We start from the raw sequence: 23,046 nt of genomic DNA, 5'->3' as shown, positions 1-23,046 counted from the left end.
AAGTTGGAGATTCTTACTGAAAATTGCTGAGTTTAGAACTCGTGGAAAGCAATAATTCAAAAATAGCTTATTACCAGATTTCCCCAGTGTGTTTTCCCCTGTGAATAACCTTTGAGAGAAACTGGATGCCTCCTTAAATTCCTGTTAACCAAGAGGGGGCTACACTCATCAGTAGTTCAACAACTACTGCTGTTGTATTGCTTGCTGTTATTCAGAAGTGGATATTTTTCCTTTCTTGCCTCTCCAAAAGCTCCTTCACCTCCTAGTGTATGTTAGAAAGTGACAAGTGAACGGGACCAGATGTTCAGCTGCCAAGCTTACCTTCTGCCTGTTTTTAAAAAATCATATCTAAGCACTAAAGTGCTCTACTGTATGCTGCTGTGAGCATAAAGGTGACATAAGTCATTTGAGCTTTCCAGAAAAAGTGACTTTGGAAATACAGGTGAGCACAAGTGCTGCCAATCATCCAAATACTGCTCCACTTTCATTTTTGGGATTTCCAAAAGACTACTATTTAGATGAAGGAAACGTATCATTTGTCTTGATTACAAGACACCATAATATTTGCTTTAAGCTTCCTGTGGTAGAATTACAGCACAGTAATGTCCAACGCTTCAAGAAAGATGTGGCGGGCTTTTCTGCTGAAGTGTTTTGTTGAAACGGATAGTTCTTAGAGAAGTAATCAGGATGGAAAAGGACATGCCAGAAAGTAAAACTAAGAAAAACAGTCTTACAAAATCAGTTTTCCTTGAGAGGAAGAGGTGACCTAACAGTAAGAGAGAATTACCAGTAAAACAATTGTCTTTCAGTTTCCACATAATGTTTCCCTCAGTTTTCATTAAAGCATTCACACCATTGGATATTAGCCACCAAATGGGAAAGTAAGAACTTAGCCCATCTATCTTCCCAAATATGCAATGGTGCTTTAATGTTACCATGGTGGAGGAAGAAATCTCAACCAACCAAACAAAAAAAGCAGCAATAATATTGGGTCCCTGTGGATATATGTGATAGACTATCTATTTTAAGCAAGTGTCCTTGTTTTATATTGTTCCATAACTTCAAGGGAACCTTAATTTAGCCATTCCATATGGTCCTCACAAATAGCCTGCAATGACAAATATGAATGTCTACCTCACACTTTAATTGTTCTGATGAATGAAATATTTATACTGCTGTGTGGATACATCTTAATAATCTTCCTTTACCTAAGTTTTCACACTGGACTGACCTCTAGTATTGTTATGAGAAAGTATGACACCACACTTTACTTACTCTGAGAGAAGTAAATGGGATTGCCTCTTGTAAGGACCTGATTACAAATAGACTGTCTTCAGAAAGGCTCTGAGGGAAAGATGACATTTTAGAGTGTTGGTGAAATCTACGTAGATTGTAACATACTTTTAGATCCTGATTCCACAACTAAACTAATAATTGTTTCTGCCCCTCCAAATGCTCTGACAGCCTAAACCTACACCTCCCCATCTAACAAGGGAAGCTTGCTTACTGTTACTGCAGAAGATTTACATACATGTCAATGTCTGTCTTCGGTGAATAAGCATCACTATTTTACACTCCTATGAAATGGTATGAGAGCTGAATTTTCTTTTGTATTAGTTGTACAAGAAGATTCTCCCGTATATAAAAATAGTTGCCTCTTTCACAACCACCGGCATCTGAAAAGAAACAAGAGAACTTGGGGTACCCTTTGAGGAAGCCGTATGTAAAAAAGCTCTAACAATTTCAGTGTATTTCTTTAAAAACAGGTCTGCACACATGTATCCCCAATAACATTTGGGGTTAGGCAGTGACCTCAGACAAGCTTGGTAGTTCTAAATCATGAAAGATGAGCCTACAAGTTTTAAGTCAGTTAACTAAAGAGAAAAGATGAAGTCAAAGTTCAAGTACTTGTGAGTTCTTCCTCTTTTGCTATGTCATCAGCCAATTCCTGCAGCAGAACCTGGCAGCCAGCATGCTGCTGCCAAAATACTCTATAGTGGGGAATTCAGATATCATAGAGGAAATATTACAAATAATAATAATAATAATACTTGGTGTAATTCAGTTAAATAGCCAACAAGAAGACCTCATCCAGGCTCAATTAGATTTGCTAATAATACTGGTAATTTTAAGTCTCATTATAGATGCCAGATGCCCTATGGTAATCACAATTACCAGAAATACATGTCCTATGACATGAATAAAGAATTGTTGCAGCATTAAAGCCAAGAGAACAGGACCATGGAGGCTAAGCAACAGCAAAAGCAAGTCCACCACCTGCATACAGTCACCTTAAACAGAAGAAAATAGGGGGAATTGTGACTGTCTTGACATGATAGTAAAGGTGCATTTCCTGCTTCGCATATGCAATGAATGAAGGCATTCATCTTCATTTTTTCTTCTGCATGTCCAATAGCAGGCTTTGGGGCCAGTAACCTGAACTAAGGATATGGCAGAGTGAGCCTTAGTCTTCCAACCAAGTCCTCATTTTTTATCCTTTTTGGAAGCATTCTAGTATCTTGTGCAGTGTCACCACAGTTCAAAGTGGGAAAAAAAAAAGTTAGGCTGAACATTTGAAACAAATGCCACTTTCTATAGTTAATTTTCATTTGCTTCTTGGTATTTAAAGCCATCTGACACCCTATATTATGGTGCCTGAGAGCCTGTGCAGGTTTGTAGGCCAACAGCCAAAGCTGTTTTCTATTGCAAAGAAATGTCACTTCTTAACTAAAAGAATAAGAGAAGGAACCGTCCTTGAATGTCTCTTTTGGGGCTGCCCCTGTTCCCTCTCCAAATAATAACAATAAAAAAGTAAGCAACATGGTTCATAGCCTTATTTTGTAGAGATATTAGGGAAGTATGCAGCCTAGCAAGTTTAAGAAATCCTGTCTCACCCAAATAAGGACTCTAATTCAGAAATTATAACTCCCTACAAAAGTTAATCCAGCAAACACAGAAGGTACGATAGAAGACAGGGGGCTGATAATGTTCTCAACATTGAGACAATATTATCATGTATAATATGGAAAGCACACTTTAAAGACTTCCAGCCCTACTGTCATTTCCTACAGCTAATACACTCATGCTTTGTAAGTTCTTGGAGGAGACTGAGGGTGGAGACGTGACTTTTTTGACCTAGAACCTCTGTATTTGGCTGAAAGATTCCTGAGCGCTAAAGAATGTTTGCTTTAAAGCCAAAATAAGGTGAGGTTTTATTTTTTTTTTATTTATTGCAGAATCAAACTACCCCTGTGAGCTCCATCAAATGTTTATGTAAGACTGTTTATTGCCTCTGCATTGTCCTCGCACAGACACATTGTACTGAATTTGTTTTCAGCATCACCAGCTTAAATTTAATTTCTCACTTACAGTAAGGCAGGAAAAAGGCAGGCCTAGAAGCTTCACAAAAGGGCTAGTTTATCAGTATACACCATCTCCTCAATGGTAGCCACGGCTATTAACAGCAAGCATTTCTGTAGGTTTTCTAGCTCTCTCATCAACAGAACTCACAAGTCTTACCCTGTTGCACCTTTGAAAACTTTCACAGATAACATAAGTTTATTGATCTCACGCAGACTAAGGCTGACTGATGATCTCAAACTCCCTAACTTTCCCCTAAATTAAAGGGGATAAGCTTTAACGCAAGAGAAACCACTACTTCTACAGGTCAATGGTATTTCCTAGTAGGTTCTCACCAAAAAGACCCCATCTACCTCAGCATTGTTCTTGGCTATGCTGATTTCCTATGATCAACTTACATGGCTCTTAAATTTCTACAGCTAAATTACCAAGCAAGCTCTCTACACCTGCTCCACAATACAATGCTCACACGCTTAAGGTATCAACCCGCTTCTTTCTTTTCCTCCTTAATGGGGAATGGGCAGAACCCCTGCCCTACATGAGAAACTACTCAACATCTGACTGGGATGCCGGTATTACTCAGTCTTATTGTTCATGTGAACACACTGCAGCCGCAGGAGGAGCAGCAGACTCCCGGCTGCCTTTTCTGCCTGGATTTTCTCCAACTCACACAAACAATCAGCATTTGCACACCCACCTACAGTTGCTTTCTTCACGTAGCAACATCTTATCAGCACCTTGCTGGTGAACTCAGTTCTCCCCATCTGACATTTTCTTGGGAATAGCGAAAAGAAGCATGAAAAAAAAAAAAAAAGTGAGCCTGCCAACAATTTAGGCGCCAGATCCACTGTACTCCTTCCAAATCACCCTGTAACATTTCCACAGTGGTCAAAGCCAGCACCATCAATGGACACAATAAATCCAACAGCTGAGCAGCCTGAACACGCTGAAACCAGTCACCAAAAAACCCATAGCAGCCTTATCCAGTCATATATACACCATGAAATGAAAAAAAAAGATCAAAAAACTTTCATTTTTTAAATAAATTTATTATATGAAAGAGAAAGCCTACACTAGCTGCCCATCAAAATAAACCAAGTTTTCCGTAAGGTCTTGTACAAGTGAAGAGAAAGGAAAAGAAAACTGCCACCAACCCCAAGCACTAGCAATGCGTATGTCATTTAAAAGTCTGTCCTCTTAGGACAGACTCGTTCCTCCTCTGCAACAAAAGGATTTTCCACAGACACACACAGGTTTCTGCTAGGTGCGGAGTTAAACACCAAATCGCCCAGCATCATCAGCACGGTCCCACATCCACAGCAGACTGAGCGCCCATCCCGTGCGGGTCCCAGGTCTCACCAAGCCCGTGCCACGCCGTGCTTTTCAGGGCATTATTTCCACCTACAGCCTCTTTCCCATCTGCGGCAGCGGGGCACCAGCATCCAGGAGGCGCAGGGTGCACTGCGACCTGCAAGCACGTCTCGGGGCAGGCAGGGCTGCCGCTGGTAACGCTGCATGAGCGACCCACCGCCTCGGGGCAGCGATTTTTCACTCGCTCCCACGTGCTTTCTGAGCGGGGCAGCTCTCCCCAACTTCAACGCTTCCTCTCGCTGTTTTTAACGAGTCACGCAACAGGACCACCACCGCACTGCAAACGCACGCCTGTTTTGGAGCTGCACCAGCCCGTGCCGGCAGCAGGCACCGCTCCCCCTGTCCCCCAGGGGCCGGGAGGGGGGCGCAGCCCCAGTGCTGGCAGACGCGGGGGGCTCCTGGCAGCTCCCCCCGACGGACCCGGCGGCTTCGGCGCCCCCCTCGCCCTGCCCGGGGCGCCCCCTGCTGCCCGCCGGCACCGGGACGGGGCTGGGGCTGGGGCCGGGGCCGCTGCCCCGCTCCGTGCCCCGGGGGAGGCGGACAACAGCGCGGGCAGGCGGACGGACCGACGGACGGACAGACAGACAGGACAGGACAGGACAGAGCGCGTACGTGCCCCCGGAGGAGAGGGGGAGCGGCGACTTACAGCAGAGGACCCCCAAGGAGCCGAGGAGCAGCAGGCGGAGGCTGCGGCTCGCCATCTTCCCGGCAGCGGCCGCTCCCCCCCGCACCCCCGGGCGGCAGCGGACGATCGCCGCCCGCGGGGCGACGCCGGCTGCGGCGGGGCGTGGGGCGGAGGGGGCGGCACGGAGCGGAGCGGACCGGCCTCGCCTCGCCTCGCCTCGCCGCCCCTCAGCCGGCGCCCGGCGGCCGAGAGCGCAGCGGGGGCTCGGCCCTCGCCCCGGCGAGGCGGTGCCAGGCTCCGGGGGGGGCGGCTCCGGGCCGGTCCCTCCCGGTCCCAAAACGGAGGCGGCCTGGGGCTCGGGGCCCGCTGGGACGGGCGGGGCAGCAGGTGGGAGCGGGTGGCTCCAGCACACGCACGTACAAACACACACAGAGGTGTGAGCTCTTCATGAGCTGAAGGACGTTTCTTGCCACAGAATAAACGATAAGCTTTTCGCAATCGAAGCCAAACTTCCTAAAAGCTTATACTTCTCGCAGGAGAGGTTCCCAGCCTCTGCCTGCAGTATCTTCCCCCAGTGAAACCCGCCCAGTGTGGAGAGGAGCTGGATGGAAGCAGCCCCAACAGGGCGAAATTGTGAAACAAAACTGCAGCGCGGATGCTGCTGGCACTGTGGTGGCGAGGTAGAGCTTGCCAGGCTCACAGTGAGTGGACAAAATGCCACCTGCTGTAGGGTGCATCCCTAAACCGACAGAAGATGGACCACGCGGTCACCTGCAAAGCCTTCTTTATTGAGAGTTGGTATGAGCTTAGCAAATCATTCATCAAATACACACGGGCTGCAATGGCCCTTTAAATTTATGAATCGGGGAAAGTGCCTCATCGTGACAGTCAGTGGTGCATCTGAGTCGTTTCTGATGACATCTCCAAATATATTACTGTGGATGTAATATGGCTCTCTAACAGGAAAAGTATCACAAGTATTTGATAATCAGAGCAGCAACACTGGCTGTATTTTTAGACTGGCAAAATGAGGAAAAAATATTTATAAATAAAGCATCTAGCAGCTATTTTAATGGAGACCAAACAAGTAGGATGCCATGATACTCTTTAAGTCTTCTTGGCTAATTTATCACTTGCAAAAATGTATATAGAATACGAGTAATATTTCTGAAAAATAAAAGACCATATATATATACATATATATATATATAAAGTAAGTATCACCGCTGTATGGGACGAGCATGGGGGAAAAGTTACAGAGGTGGGGAATATTAAGAAAGAGCAGTATGGATTTAAGTTAAGGGGTAGCTTATAGAATAGCTACTGAAGCCAATATAACGGCCATGAATTGATAACGAGAATGAAGAGGTAAGGTATCCTGTTTAGCTACAGTAGTGTTTCCACCCCAGTAAATATTCAGTTATAATTGTAATAGCCCAAATACATGGACTCATATATAGCATTTAATTTGGATTTCATTAGCATGACTCATACCACAGTAAATCCACTTAAATGCTTTGGGTTTATATAAGCATGAGGTCAGAGTAAAATTCCTTTTTTTTCCCCCCCCCCTTTTTTTTTTTTCCCTTCACTATTTTGTTTCTCTTGGAAGAAAAAGAAATACCTAGTGTACAAGATTGTCTAATGTACAAGACATTTTTTCTGGCATTCTAGTACAGTTTCATATTGTTTTCACAGTTTCTTTGCATTCCCCTCTTTTATTTCAGCAATAACTGGATCATGGCTTCTCTGCTTGCTTTATACAATTGCTGGAAATACAAACAATTAAATATGAATATTTTTAATGCATTTACAGAATGCTCTGGAAAAAACACACTTGCAATGCATATAATTCACTTAATATATATACTTTTTCTGTATTTGCTGAAAATGGTATTCTTAAAAAATCTGTAAATACTTTGTTAGAAGAGTACAAGACTGCTATCAATATGCTTAATCTTTTAAAGTTAAAAGCAGTAAAACAGTAAAAATAGTTTCATTAAAGCAACACAGAGAGCCCAACATGAAACAATTTGTTCAAAATATTCCATTTAACAGTTATTCTGGGAGAGCTTTCCATGCAGACTCCTTTTTAGAATAATAAAAATAGTCTATAATTAGCATCTGCACAGAGAATGCAGGTCAAAGATAGCTATCTTATTTTGTAATAACTATTCTAGTCAAGTTCTTTGCATACAAAAGCCTTTAAGAATTGTGTGGAAGTTTAATATGATTTCAAAGTTAACTGCTTCTTAATGATTTTAGTTATTCATAAACCAAAACTTTACACCTACTTCATTAGATGACTTGTTAGAGTAATCCACATTCTTACCTTACAATGGAATTCCTTCATCATTTAATGAAACTATAGTACAACTGACTGCAGACAATAATCTAACATTACAAGTTCTTCATTACAATACTATTCTGTTAGGGTATCACCACTGTGTTAAAGAGCTCTGTGGGGAAAAAAAAAAAAAAAAAGGTTTCAAAAATTAATTTGCAAAAACTCTCTGAAATAGCATAAGTCAAAACTCATCATCTTAAGAGTGTTTAACATTTTATAGTTGCATGATGATAAAATCAAATACAGAGAAATTAATCTATATTAAAAATGACTCCTTTTGGTGATTTCTCCATTCAGAATGTCTTTTTTTTTTTTTTTTTCCAGCAGGAACAAAACCACCCTATATTTATTTTGCTGTGCTGATTTCTAGAATAACTTTGAGTTATAATGAAAAAATGAATACAACAACTTAGAAATGCTGAATTTGGCTTAAAGGCATTGCAATGCAAATAATCACATTACAGATACGTAAGAAAGGAAGATGATTATGATTCCTCATCTTTAAAAAAAAAACAAGAACAACTTGTAATGGGGGAAAAGTACTGTGCTACGAGAACTGGCTGTTTAATTAACAGAAGAGTAAGATTTAATTCCTGTGTAATCACTCATTTACAAATGCCAAACTAGAAGACAGTCATGGAAGAACTAATGAATATTCATCCTTGTACTGCCATCAAAAGTAAAACAAAAGTTTAATGGAAATCCATGCTTCCCCACTATATCCCATTCAGGCATAAACCTGACATATTTCAAGTTTACTTCTTGACTTTAAGTACACCAGCTACTGTAAGCATAGTTTCATGCAAGCAACTACGTATTTTTAATCTGGTGATGGTAGTATTGCTGTATCTGTGAGTAGGTTATCTCTTGTTTGTGGAGTGAAACATCAGGGAAAGCACAGAGGATTATAGGTCTGCACTGCCTTTCCCTTTTCTTCCTGTGCTTTCCTAAGCCCATTTTCTTTAAACTTCTTTGTGTCTCTAAGCTGAGCTATGGTAGGCCACTGAGACTGCTGTTAACTGAAAGGACTAAGGGGAAAGATTTAGGAGATGGAGCCACTGAGGACGAGAGGGAAAGACATGCAAAAAAAAAGTGCTCCTATGCAAAAGCATATCCATATCTTTACATGGACAGTAGCAGGGATGATTGTTATTGCAATTTACATTATTTAAGTTTTGATCAAGAAGAACCATTTGAATATAATTCCATAGTTAGAAACATTACGTTTGAGGTGGTCAGAGATGCTATAGCATATATATGGGTTGAATCTACGTGTACATCAAATTGTTGTCATGTGTGTTCTCCTAAGTGCTGAAGACTGAAGCAAACAGCTGTAGAGTGATTGTTCTGGTGTGATTGGGGGCACGACAATGAGACAAGTTGATGGAATTCTATTTTGTAAAACTGCTAAAGCAGATTCCACTTAATTAATGAACTTAATCACCAAAACACTTATTCCACACTCCATGTAACAAATTTTGTTTCTGAAACTCATTGATCAATGTGCTATGTATTTTAGGTTGTGCCCAGACTAACAGCCTGAACTACACTGAATCCAGCTTGAAAGCTTTGCGCTTAGTATGAAGAATTATTAGCAACCGTGTATGTGATATGGTACACTTTAAGGAGGAAGTTTTTTCTTGTGCAATTTTCAGTGTCACCACACCTAGTTTTTTATAATGTTCTGAGTATTGCTCTAACAGCTGTCCATCCTCCAGATACAGTAGGCCTTGTCTCCTTTCTACTTCTGTGGCATTTTGTTAATTTGTTTTGCTGCTTCATGTTAATTGCTTTAACTGCTGTCTGGAAAAAAAACAAAAACAAAAACAAAAAAAAAAACTGATTTAGCTGGCAGATTATCTTCTTGTTTTCCACTTTGAAACTGAAAATTGCAAGTATAGTTTTGAGAAAAAAAAAAAAAAAAAAGAAAAAAAAAAACACAAAACAAACAAAAAAGCACAAATACTTTTTTTTTTTCTTTTTTTTCCAATGAAGCTGTCGCTGATGGCTGTTTAGAGACAGACTATGCTGTAAATTACTTGCCTAATAATGATCTCATAATGAATGAGATCAAAGTGAGCGTTGTGATACAACATAATATCTCTATGAGACTGTCAAAATGTTGCATATCTAATGTGGCAGCCAAGCTAGAATCAGGAAAGAGAAAATGTGAGGCTAAAAGAAGAAAACAGTAATACATCTTACTTGTTCTCAATAGTTTTTTTTTTTTTTTTTCCTGAATATCCCCCCAATCTGTTGTATAGTTTTATCTTTGACTTGCAGAGTACAGTATTCATTCTGTTTTTTCAACTGAACTTGAAAGATTACTGTCACTGAGCAAGTAGTTCAGTAGCAATCAAAGGTACACTTCTAAAAAATATCTACCAAAGTAGGTGGCGTTGTCGGATGTTTTGTGATTCCGTTTAAGCAACAGTGGGGAACATGATAGCAAGGATGCTGCTGATGGTAGATTCAGAATTGTATTTAAAACATTTTTCAAGAACATGTAGTTATACATCACACTGTCTTACAAAGAAATTGCTGCCTCCAGCCATGAATTACTGCTACCACCTCTGTTGTGCACAGGCATGTGTATATGAAGCTGTACTTTAAGCCAAGTCACTGAAATAACACAAACAAAACCCAAATCCCTGAGAAATACTCATTCTGTAACGTGTATCTGTTGAGTGATCTTGTGTTCAGCACATTGTAAGACTCTGCTGCAGTGGTGTGCCCAGAGGGTGAGTGATAAGAAATGAGGGAGATGGGCACACGGAGGGACAGGCTTTGTTAGGGCCATGCTGCTCCTGCAGTGATCTGTCAGCAAGCCCAGGACCGGGCTGGGAGCCACAGGGCCACCAGCAGCCATGGTTTGTCAGGTACAAATTGCCAATGGGTCACACATGGTGGTGTAAAAGCACGGACGGGGAGATTGCCTCATAGATCAATCTCCCATTTTCTGCACATTATAAAATACTATTTCTGGTTTCCGTGAAAGTCAAACAGCTTTATGAAGACTCATGCCTTGCAATTATTTTGGACCACTTTTTCTCTGCTTCTATTACCTGTCCCTCCTCCATACCACAGACATGCTTAGTGTTGTGACGTGCTAAAAGCCTCTGGCCTTCAGCCAAACCCCTCCCAGCGTACTTTTCAGTCAGAAGGCCTTAGTTTTGGGGCACTGACAGACAGATCAATAGCTCGGGGATTAAAGCAGGCCTGTAAGCCCCCTGCCGGCTGCTGGCAGGGCCATGCTGGGCAGCTGAGCATAATCCCCAACCAGGCCTCGGCTCAGGCCCCAGCATTGTGGTGGGTTTGTGATTTTTTTTTTTTCTCTATCACAGAAGCCTCAAGTAAACACACAGAAGTAAATGATGTTACAGTTGTGAGCCAGCTGTAGCATCATGTATCAAAAATGAGCTTGAAGACTGAACTTTGTAATTAACCCCAGATTGATGCCAATGTTGTTCCTCTTTTCTGCTTTTGTCCGGGGGCTGTAGATTTGGCAGGTGAGCCCCGAGTGAAATGTCCAGCAGCTTCAGATATCTTTTGATTTCCACTGGGGGGTAAAGCTTTGCACTGTCACTCTGTGGCCAGGGATTACCAGAACACAGAGGGTCGTGGCCATGCTCCTCCCAAAGCCTGCAGCGTGCTACAAGGCCCAGGAGGCTTTTCATCCTCTTTGTACTTCCAGAGCTTCACCAAGCAAGTGGAAGCAGGGAACAGATATGCCACCACCATTTTCCTGAACCTTAATAAGAGTTGCATATATTCATAAAAAAGATTTAGAGATAGGAATTTAAATTAGAGAGACTGTCAAAGTAATGTGCAGTATCAAATGGAATTTGACTCTAGTCATTCGAGTCAAGTGAACAGCACATTCAAGAGTGACAGAATAGAGCTTATTTCTCTTTCATTCTCCAGACATTTTGAATTGACATCCTCAGAAACTAAAATATTCTTTTTGTATTCTTATTATAGTGTATCTTGAAAACATTTTTCAATTAAAAAAAAGATTATGTGATGTAATCAGTGACTGCTTATGAATCCTCAAGCCACAGAATAAAAAGATAATTGAACTGGCAGAATTGAGTGATAATGATGTAAGTACTAACAGCATCTTTGTGTTTTCTAAGGACCTTTCACTTGTAAACTGTTATATACACACAACTGTGGGTTGTGTGTATATACACTACAATGTGCCCGCTGCGCTAAAAAATAACTTGTATTTAACTTGTTTCAAAAAGTGAGGAAGCACATTGTTTGACTTGCCAAAAATCTGTCTCTATCAAATAACGTGATGAAGGGCCGGAACAGCCACCCTCACACCTGGTTTTCTGGATGACAGCCTTGGTGAGCAGGGCTGCCAGCGCCAGGTGCCGCAGCAGCAGGAGCCAGCAGCCCTGGGGCTCACCTGGCCGCAGCCCATTGCGGTCACAGTGGAAAATTCCCTGCCCATTACTGTCCGTGGCCGGTATTAGCACATTTAATTTTTTGGATGCTGAGTTTAATTACAGCTTTTTATTTATTTATTTTTTAATGGCACCATGTCAGTGTAGCTGTTTTGACGCTAGCATTCCTGGTGGCCGTTTTGTCTTTGCCACTGGGGGATCTGGCTGACAACCATCTCCATTAGAATTGTAAGACACGGGAACAAATCGTGACTTATTTCACCAATTTTAACTTTGCCTGGTCCTCGCTCCCGGCCCCGCGGTGCCGCCTGGCGGCCGAGGACGGAGCGGCGGCCGGAACCGAGCCGCCGCCGCCGCCGTTTCCAGCGGAGCCGGGGGGAAGCGGCACCGGGGCGGCGGGGCTCGACCGCAAAATGGCGGCGCGCTGGGCCGCGCGCTGCCTGCGGGCCGGGCGGGAGGCACGCCGTGAGTGTCGTGTCGTGTCGTGTCGTGTCGTGTCGTGTCGTGTCGTGTCGTGTCGTGTCGTGTCGTGTCGGCTGCGGGCTTGTCCCGCGGCCGTCGCTTCCAGGGACCGTGCCCGGCCGGGTGACCCCTTTACACTTATAACGCTAAATTAAGTTTTTGCTGCTTGAGAGGGTTGCATCGCTTTGTTTGTTTGGTGACTTTGCTGAATGCTCGCCTTTCTGCAGAAACGGACTTGTAAAGAGGTTTCAAAAACTGTTTATTGCTCACTTTACGTAATTTCTTCTACCAGGGTTTGTATCCACACCATCAGCTTCTCGGCTGACATCGGAGGAAATTATTCAGATGCGCAACGAGCTCTTTACCAAAGAGAAGGAGAGACAGCTATCTCTTTATCCACGAATTGAGAAAATAGAAGTAAAGTACACTGGAAAATCTCACCCTGGCAGTTTGCTTATAATGAACAAAGCCTTGTCTACTCCATACAACTGTGCCATGCGTAAGTGAACGGGCTCCTAAGCTAATGTGCCACTGAGGGTGTAAATAAGGCTGCCTGTTGAAGTATTTGCCTTCCAGATTTGAAATGTTAGTGTTGTAGACCTTGTAATGACCAAGGCAAGGGATGTCCATTCAGAGTATTTGTATTTATAGTATATTTGTACTGTGAACTTCATGATCTAAAATACATTTTACTGATTCAAAATACATCAGCATAAACTGGTTAATTTTTCTAGGCTCTATCTGCAGCTTATCCTTCTAAGTCATTTACAGTGGTAAAACACTTGCAGATTGTTGTTGCAAATGCAGGGGAATAATTTGTTGACTCTGAAGAGCAATACTAAGAACTGTGTAACGTGTTTTTCACTTTCTTCAGACTTAAGTGAATGGCATTGCAAGAAATCTGTGCTAGCTCTTGTGGATGGTGAAGTCTGGGACATGTATAGACCCTTGACCAAATCATGTGAAATTCAGTTCCTTACATTCAAAGATGAAGATCCAGAGGAAGTGAACAAGGTAAGCCTCCATCATACCTCATTGCAGGTGACCCTGATTGCAGCTTCTTGATTCTGTATGACCCTTTTAGTGCCATGTCCATTTGCCTCCTTGAACTTTGTTGTGAAAGTTTCAATATTTTTAACGGTTGGTTGGCACCTCACAGTTACTGTTAGCTGGACCACAGTGTGGGCTAGGTGATGTGTGGACGTTCTTTTCAACCTATATTCTTGCATGATTCAATGATCTGAGATTTAAATATCCCAAGGGAAACATCTGGCTTGCCTTTCAGGTGCAATTTTGATTATCTCAATGGATGTTTTAATCATCTCCAAGTAGAAGTCTACATTCTAAAGAAAGTAATGGTAGGGTAGACATCTAGGTTTGTGCCTCATTCAATGAAATGTTGGTGGTTTTTTTTTGGATAGCTGATGTTCATTTGGTATAGGTTGTTAGGTTCTAAGTAATAATCCTGTGTTTTGTAATTCTCTTTATAGGCCTACTGGCGTTCCTGTGCCATGATCATGGCATGTGTGTTAAAGCAGGCATTCAAGGATGAGTACTCTGTGAATCTGGTTAAAGCTCCAGAAGTGCCAGGTGATATAAACGTTTTACTGTTGATCATCTTGTCTTTCACTGCTTCTTAAGTGAGTGTGTAATTATGTTACAAAAAAAAATAATCAGTCTCTTTTTCCATTTTTTGAAGGTACTTAATGTTTTTATATGTATTAAATGCTGTTGTTGCAGCCTTTATTTGTATTTGATGTGATGGGTGCGTTGAAGTAATCCAGAATTTGTTTTGGTTGTGTTAAGGCTTTGAACGTTATGATGGGCTTTAAACTGTGACAACTCAGTGGTCTCTACATAGCTGCTAAGCTGTGTGATTGCTTTGAAGGCCATTGAATGGACTGGAGAAAAGACAGAAGCCTGTCTTCCTAAACTGCTTTTTTAATATCAGTTGATAAACTGAGGATTAAATCTTTGCAGTATTTCCAAATTTCTAAAGTTTTAGCTTTGTATTACACTTTTAAAATGTCCAGAAGCTTATTTGGCCTGACATTATTGGTGGGGAGAAGGAAGAAGGTGCAAGGGAATATATCCTCTTGGTGCTCCACTGGAAGAGTAATTATAAGAAGAAGAGTGTGATGTACCAGCATTTCTTTAGCTTACATTCATCAGGCTGAAAACAACTTCTTCATTGTGTGGAAGATTGGTCTATATAATAACTGAATTTCAGACCGCTTTGGACTACATAGATTAAGTTAGTAACTTAAGGGCATAGCCTTTTGATTATGAAGTTACATGAGTAATATATTTAGAAGACTTGATGTGTTTCTGTGGGATTTGTCCAAATAACTACGTAACCCTATGAGCATTTGATGTATAAATGGTGACTTTTAATAACTCAAGTTGCAAGATCATTGAAGTCGGTTGTTAATGATGTTTGTACACCTGTGACCCAAGATTCACTAAAATTAGCAAACGCACTAGGAAGGAGGCTACATGGATTTGATGATTTTTGTGGGACCCTTCCAACTTGAGATATTTTTTCTTATAAATAAGAGAGCCTACCACACAATTATATATTCGATATATAAGAATGTGGTTTGTTGTTTGGAGCCTTCCTGTGATCGATTCCCTTTTTAGTCATTTCAGCACTTGTCTTGATTGGTAGGTTTAGAGTGGATATTTCAATTCTGACAGGATTTGGAATAATCTTGCATATACTAATTTGCATCATTAGAGTGTATGTGTAGAAATAGCATGAGCTTACTAGGTTCATAAGCTTGATTATTAATATGTCAATAGCTTGATGAATATACACAAAAAGCACTTTAAGGACTACCACAGAAATTCGTGTTAAGTACGTGTCATGGATGAACATCTTAGTTTAGCTCTAATATTGCCTGATTTATCTGTGCAATAAATTTCTCTTTACAGTTGAATGGTGCAAATTTAGTATATGATGTGAAAATACTGTGAAATATTTTCAAAGTCTATTGTCTTTTTCAGTGTTTTTGGGAAGCAATATAGTTTTTTTTGTTTGTTTCCTTTAATGGGTATGTATTATATCAAAATTAAATTAAAGCACATTTAAAATGAATATTTCTCATTCAGTGAAATTAAAATGATACAGATTTAGTCTTCTGTTTGACTGTATAATCACAGCTGAAAATTTATTCTTTATCTATTTCTTAAGATTGTGTTTTTCTTACTAATTTTCATACATCTGTAAGACTATAATATGGCAGTGAAATATGTACTTCATTAGAAATAAGAGTATTTTTCTTTTTGGAATTTCAGTGATCTCTGGAGCTTTCTGTTATGATGTAATTTTGGACAATAGACTGAATGACTGGCAGCCAACAAAAGTAAGCACAATAACTTAATGCTCAAAAAGCTCTGTAGCTTACATTTTCGTCCATTGCTTTTTTTTTTTTTTTTTTTTTTTTGGCAGTGGGAGAGGTTAGTGGGGTAGCGGGGTTTTTGTTCTTTTTTTTTTTTTTTTTTTAAACATCAGGAATACACTTCAGAAACTAAATCTCTTCATTTATCATATACTGGCTCACGCTGAAGAGTGCTCTCAGCACACAAACTACATTTTTTCAGATGCAATAAAATCCAGAGCTGTATTCCAGGTACTTACAGGTTTTAGGTCTATAGGTAGCTCTGATCTGAAATATAATTCCAAAAACAGTTGGTATGGCTGTTGGGACCTAAGTGCCATCCATGTTACTGTACAGACCCACTCCTACTTAACTACTCTTGCCTGGTAGTGTAGATGTGACCATAGGCTTATAGACTGTATGAGTAAAACCCTCTGACAGTAAGGACGTATTTTCACCTGTTAGTTTACAGCACAATCAATTTATTGTTGTAAAAGAACTGTGAGCACATTCAGCTGAAACTCTTCTCAATAGCTTGCTTATATTTCATGCTCTCTGGTAAATCTAATCATCTACAAACTTCTATAAAATCTAATCATGTACAAACTCCTAACAGTTTGGTAACTGGTGTGATCACAAATGTTTCACTTGTATGGTGCCTATTCTTGTTCTCATGATGAAGTATCAGCAGAGGTGTGTGTGGCTAACAAAGCAGTGTTAGTCCAATACAGGTGTTTTTTTCTTCAATATAATCTTCTGGTTAAAATATTTCAGACTAAGTTACTTTATAAGTGACACAGTAAATGCAATTTTTCCTAGTAACAGTTTATTATTTATCAACAAATTTGCGTGTACAAAGCTTTGGATTCTGGAATGAGGCAGTGCATTTCGTAGTTATTCAATAGTTTTTTTCTTTTGATTCCACCAGAGTGGATATTGTTTATAACTGGGATCATGACTATGGGAAACAGGATATTTTATATATAACTGAATATTGATCAGTGTCAAGACTGCATGTGCATATGTTATGCTAAGAAAACAGAGGATTTTTAACTCCGATTCATGTATATTGTTTCTGATGGGAGAATGCCTATTGATTTGTTCCTTAGCAATATGTTGCTGATAAATAGTAAGAATTACAATCCTATAGTAGTATTCTTATATTTAGGATTTATACCAGATGGGCCATGTCATTTTGACTAATCTTTAGTGTTTCCTATGTCTATTCAGTACAGCTGAATAGTGGTGACAGTTTTATGTTTCAACCACTTTTTAGGACAACTTCAATTCTCTTACAAAGGATGCTAGTAAGCTAATTTATAAAGACCTGCCGTTCGAAACACTACAGGTTGAAGCAAAAGTAGCACGTGAAATGTTTCAGCATAACAAGTAAGTGTATGAATGTGCCTTCCTTTTAGAAAGGCAATTATAAATTCATCTAAATCTCTGCATAAGATGTGATAGGTGAAGTAAGAAGGTACATCTCCCACTGCTCTGATTGCACTCAAACACATCTCCGTTGTCTTTGTTCCACTAGCTGATTACATTTTTAATGTTCTCTCCAGAGGCCAACACCTTTACTGGAGGTAGTTTTGTGAGAAATGGAAAGATTGTAGGCTTCTAAGTTTAATATTGAGCTTCAAGATTTCATTACTTTTAAACTGGAGCTCTGGTGATTAGACTTTTTGCATGCTAGTTACCTTAAGCTTTTGCTGAAAGGCTTTCATATTCAAGTTTTTTCATATCTTGGTATCTTGAAATGCAGATTTGATGAAATGCAGTTTTTGAGCTCTACGTAGGGAAAATGGGTAAAATACACTGCCTTTCGTTATAGAAAGGCCTGTTCAAAACACTTTTTTTAGCTGACAGACCACTTAAGCAATGTTTTGGAAAAATGACCTGGTCCACAGCTTTTTGGTAGTTGGAGAGAAGTGGGGGAAAATGATAAATTATTTGTCATTTTGTGAACCAAAATAAAATTTTGCTTGAAGCTAAAGTTATGACCAAAATAAATACTGTTTTTAGCTTAATAATGTTTATGTGACATACCAACTAGCATCTCTTTACAATGTTGGTTGGCAAAGCATTTACAGCAGATAGGAACTGAGCTGATTTACGTGTAGTTTGTAGAAAGAGCAGAGACTACTTTTTGACATCTTGCAGGTGATCAGTTGTTGAGAACCACGCATTGCATAAGACCAGTTTAGGTCTTACATACATGCTTTATGAAACATATCAACACACACTGGCATATAAAATTAAGAGTTTAATTTCTTTCAAAGCTCTCATAAATACCAATACAACTTTAAAAAATGTTCCCTGAATCAATCTGTTAAGAATTCTTATAAGAACTTGGTGTTAAAGGTTAGAAATTTTAATCTTTTTTTTTTTTTTTTTTTTTTTTTGTCTTGATCAGATACAAAATGGAGATGATAGAACAGAAGGCTTCTCAGAACATGGAAGGAATTATAACATTACATAGGTGAGCAAAACTGAACTCATTCTGTAATATTTCGCTGAAAAGTTTGGTTGTATTACAAGTAGTATCTGCAAGTAAAAAGAGTAAGTTATTTATGATGGCTTTTAACTTAAAAATAAAATCGTTTGTGTTCAAAGTGTTGGAGATAGGAATGGAGCTGATTTTTGGAATGCAGTGTAAGATGTAAAGTTCTTAGGCTGGAGGAAGGAAGCTTTTATTATAGCTCAATCTTATACATTGTGACTCGCTTAGGCTGGTGATACTCAGTTTTCTAGATGCCTAAACCATGTTTGATTTTGGAGTCCAAATCTTTTTAAAGGAGAGATGCCTTTGCCATGATGGTTCTTGAAATTTTAGAACCGTGTTGTGTCTGTTCTCCTTCCTCCTACCCTCCAGCTTGTTCAGGAAGAGGGTAGATGGGCTTGCCTGTTGATTGCTGGGAGATGTTTGTTCTGAGTATTCATTTGCTGTACATCTTCCTCTTGTCTCACTTTTTTTAATCGATTTACAACTTTCCAGGATGTGAAAGGGAAAAACCTGTGCAGGTAGTAAGCAAACTGTTCTTCAGAATGTGTGATCTTGGGGACAAACCTTATTCTAGTGAATTGCAAAGTTAACCCACTATTAAAGTCAATGTGGCTTCAAAAATTTGAGAAACTAGGGATTATCTTTCTGGATTTGGGATTTAAATTTCATAAATTAATATTAGGACATTATGTAACCTGTATGTTTACTTCAGGAAATCCAGAACTGGGGATGTGTTGAGGGTTGTTTTGGGATTTTCTTTTATGGATTTTTTGTGGATTTTCTTTCATCCTTTTTGAACTGTTCTGTAGATAGGATTTTGCTAACCAAAAATAAATAGGATTGTAATTCTCTTTGATTATATTTGTCATAACTTTTTTTTTCTTTTTTCCTTTTTTTGACTTCCATCAGGTTTGGTGACTTTGTGGATGTTAGTGAAGGCCCTCACATTCCAAGGACAAGTTTCTGTTTCCAGTATGAGATAACAGCAGCTCACAATCTTCAGACTAACCAATCTGAATTGATAAGGAGGTTTCAGGGTGTGTCCCTGCCAGTCCATTTGAGGGTAACTAATGCATTTTCTGTAATTTTTCTTTTCTTTTAAAGTTAGGGCATTTGGCATATTTTCTGATCATTATTCTATGCTTTGATTGGAATAATACAGAGATGAGAGGAGGATGAGTAGCAGAAGGTGATGGCCCGTGATGATGACCTCATCGGGTATTTGGGGTTCAATTGACTTGGAACTATAATGGCTATGGAATCAGAGCTTGAAAGCTTGTGTCAGAGCACCCCAACGTTATTTTTTTTCAATACCGAAAGCATGATTTTGGTTGCACAATTGCTGCATGGCTATTTCATTCCCCTTGCCTTAGTGAATTGTTTATCGTAGTGCATGCTGATCATCTGAAATCGAGGCTGCTGGCAATGTTAATTCATTCAGGAAAGAATAGAACTTTGAACTGACAATCATGATGCAGGAGTCTTTCATGATACCAAAATAAAACTTTGTAACAACAGCAAATCTCATCACTAATCTATTTTAATGAAAGGCTCTGCAAAAATATAACTGGAGGCAAGAGTCTTCCTTCCCATTTCTTTTGACTTGTATTGTCTTGGCCTATGGTCTAGAACGTGTGTTACTGTCTCCATTGGGGAACTTTACAAGTTGGGCATCGTCTTTCTTGCCCTCCTCTGTGTACCCTTCCTTATCTTTCCCAGTCATAAGATTTTAATGACTATTTTTGCCTGTTACCGCCTCAATGATTTTACACAGTGGATGAATGTCATAAGTAAACATAATTTCAAGCCCTCTTCAATCCTCCCAAACTGGGCAAACTGGACACTGAGGTAATAAGCTGTAACGTATGGATAGAGATCGTTAGTATTTGTTACATCTTTTCTATAAACCTGTCAGAATCTAATCTATAGTAAGATATTTTTTTTTTCCTCTAGTAATATCATTTAATGACATTCATTACAGGCTCACCACACTGTGTGGCACAAACTGCTGGAAAGATCAAAGTGGCTGGTAAGTCTCAGTGGTGAAATATGATTTAAATATATATATATAAAAAAAAAAAGGTGCTCTGATAGAGTAGCATTTGAATGATTAGAGATGGGTAATATCCTCAGTAACATATCTTTAAGAATGGAACAGGTGAAGAAACAGATGAAGAAAATTGGATGCACATGAAATTTAACTGCTTTGTAGTAGAAGATTATCTGGTATTGTTTTTGATGTCTGACTGCTGAAGTGTATTGTACCATTTAGAAAAAACATGCAGTGTTCAACCGATATTTTGTAATATTCTAAATGACGGGAGCAAATTCTGTCAGGCTTATCATCTATGACTGAAGCTGTCTGCTTTTTAATAATCCCTAATCTGTTTTAAAGTATCACTTTAAACTACATCAGTATTTTTCAAATTAATCTCTAGAATTTATGTTGATACCACGTGTGTAGAACTTAAAATATTCTTTTTCCTGTTTTAATCATGAACATGAAATAAGAAAACTAAAATTGGAGTAATGTATTTATACTTACCTAGATTTTAGGTAATAGTAAGTTTTCTGTCACAGGCTTGAGAGAACACAAGCAAACATAATTTTAATAACTAAATGCAGGGATAAAATCTACCATTGGGTGAACCTAGGTGGAAACTACTGGAGACGAAAGGAAATACTATCTCAGTAAACTGCATAAATGCACTGGTTTATTTTTCTCCATTAAAAACCTGAATGGAAAATAAAAGTTTCTTGCAAATACTCTTCTGCCAAACAGTGTTCCCAAGTTGAAATGGGCTTATCCAAGAGAAGTTTTTCACTGACCGAATAAAAGCAAAAAGGCAAATTTTTTCAATAAATGGAACAATAAAATATCATAAGCTGCATATAACCAGAGACCGACTTTCAAAGCATGATTAAACCTAGGAAATTGTTGTGAGAATTAAATAGCAGATGGTTTTGAATGTTCAGAACAAATATTTTATTTGGATTTGGAGCAAAAGAGAGAAAAAATACAGTATGCCTACTGAAATGTGTTAGCCAAGGATGTTCTCAGAGTCTAGTCCATGATTTTTTTTTTTTTTTTTAAATGAAATTAGTTTGCAGATGCTTCTTGTCCAGATTGTTTACTTCTGAAGACAACAGTTGTCTTTCTTGCTACACTGACAGTGTGAGGGGAGGATTTCCAGGATCTAGAATTAAGTCATGTTTAATAAAAATAACAATTTTGTTATTTTTCTGCAGGTCACTGAAGAGAAAATTGTGGAAGCAGCAGCAGAAAGTCATGAGGAAAAAGGTGGAATGGAAGAAGAAAAAACTTTATCAATCTAAATTAACCTCTAAATGTACATAATAAAATGTTGTTTTTTTTTTTACATGGCTTATTTGTGCTACGTGTGAAACTGTCTTCATTAATTCATTTCAGTTCTGTGGACCTGAATTGTGAATAGGTACAAAGCTGGTATCATACATTTCAGTCTACTTTAATTTCAATTTTCTGTCCCTGTTAGAAAGGCATGGATTTTTTTTCTAAAAATCTCATTTGTGTTAACTCATTTTCTAAATGAGTTCTCAAGAACAGTATGTGTCCAGATATTGTCCTTTCTGATTAGTGTGCTTTAGGCATCCTTTTTAAAGTTGATAACAATTTCAAGACCACATTTTTAGGCTATCTCTTTACATGCTGTTTTTCTTGCTGGAGTTTCCCAATGAAATTCCAGTGACTTCTTTGCCTACTGTATTAGATAATGCATTATAAGGCAATGTCTTAAACAAAAACTTCCAGAAGCCCATAAAGGGTTACAAAACGGTTACTTCCCAATTTTAATTTTGTCAACTTAAATTAGATTCTTTTGTATTTGCTATTCAAAAGACTCCATTCAGTAGCTTAGTGCATAATTACCATTGCTTTATGAGTACAAAAATAGCTGAATGTAGAAACTGAGAAGTTCTTTGAGCTTATTAATTGTCCGCTGTACAAGAGCAGTTAAAGAGTATCACTTCTAAAGATCTTTTTCCAGAACAATACCAGGAATGTAGTCTTATGCACATCCCCACCGTAGTAAGATTTATTATGCATTTTCATTCCTTGATATTTAACTACAGTGGCTTCAGTTAAATTTCACAAGGGGATTTTGCTGGATAATGCTTTCTGACATTTTGTATTTTCATTACTAGCTCAGAGCTTCTCTCATACCAGAAACTATTCTATTACTATGTGAAATGCAAATATTTTCTCTGAATTTTATACCACTTACTGCTTTTACCATTAATTGCATCACTTGCTTTCTAATCGATTGATACTACAGTTTTGCAAGAGAAGTAAAACATTTAAGTAAGGAAATCTTACCTAGCTTAATGAATCTACAGTAACTAATAAGGAAATAAATGCTAAATGTGTCAGAGCACAGAAGAAGAAATACAAATGATAAAAGCTGGTGAAATTGCACAAAGTCTACTTATGTGTTAAAATATGTTTGCTCTTAGGCATTTCTGTGTGTGACACGATCTAGCTATTCAAATTTGCTGTCTTACAATGAAGCCTGTCAGTATAGTAACAGGCTATGCCTTGTAGTATA

The 23,046-nt window shown here is 39.1% G+C and overlaps 2 protein-coding genes across 3 annotated transcripts in view; one reads left to right on the top strand and one right to left on the bottom strand.

Moving 5' to 3' along the window:
• Positions 1-5,644, bottom strand: part of JAM2 (junctional adhesion molecule 2) — a 35,936-nt gene extending 30,292 nt beyond the window's left edge. Inside the window, exon 1 of the mRNA XM_082783058.1 lies at positions 5,378-5,644. Within this exon, the coding sequence (XP_082639184.1) occupies positions 5,378-5,432 (55 nt within the window). The 5' untranslated portion in view covers positions 5,433-5,644. The remainder of the gene's footprint in view (positions 1-5,377) is intronic.
• Positions 5,645-12,457: 6,813 nt separating this feature from the next.
• Positions 12,458-21,848, top strand: MRPL39 (mitochondrial ribosomal protein L39). Of its 2 annotated transcripts, XR_014316751.1 has the most exons (11): positions 12,458-12,580; positions 12,870-13,076; positions 13,452-13,591; positions 14,068-14,167; positions 15,875-15,942; positions 17,234-17,346; positions 18,374-18,439; positions 19,373-19,526; positions 19,626-19,681; positions 20,445-20,492; positions 21,713-21,848. XR_014316751.1 is itself a non-coding variant. In XM_082751680.1 (10 exons), exons 1-10 carry the CDS (start codon positions 12,529-12,531, stop codon positions 21,797-21,799), a joined length of 1,035 nt encoding a protein of 344 aa, XP_082607806.1. In that variant the 5' UTR covers positions 12,458-12,528; the 3' UTR covers positions 21,800-21,848. The 2 variants fall into 2 exon arrangements, 1 of the variants encoding a protein (XP_082607806.1); XM_082751680.1 differs by lacking the exon at positions 19,626-19,681.
• The last annotated feature ends 1,198 nt before the right edge of the window (positions 21,849-23,046 follow it).

The sequence above is a fragment of the Aythya marila genome (genome assembly GCF_965140915.1).
Source record: "Aythya marila genome assembly, chromosome: 1".
In the NCBI taxonomy this organism is placed as follows: Eukaryota; Metazoa; Chordata; class Aves; order Anseriformes; family Anatidae; genus Aythya; species Aythya marila.
The sequence above is the reverse complement of the archived record's forward strand: the minus strand, read 5'-3'. Positions and strand labels throughout refer to the sequence as shown.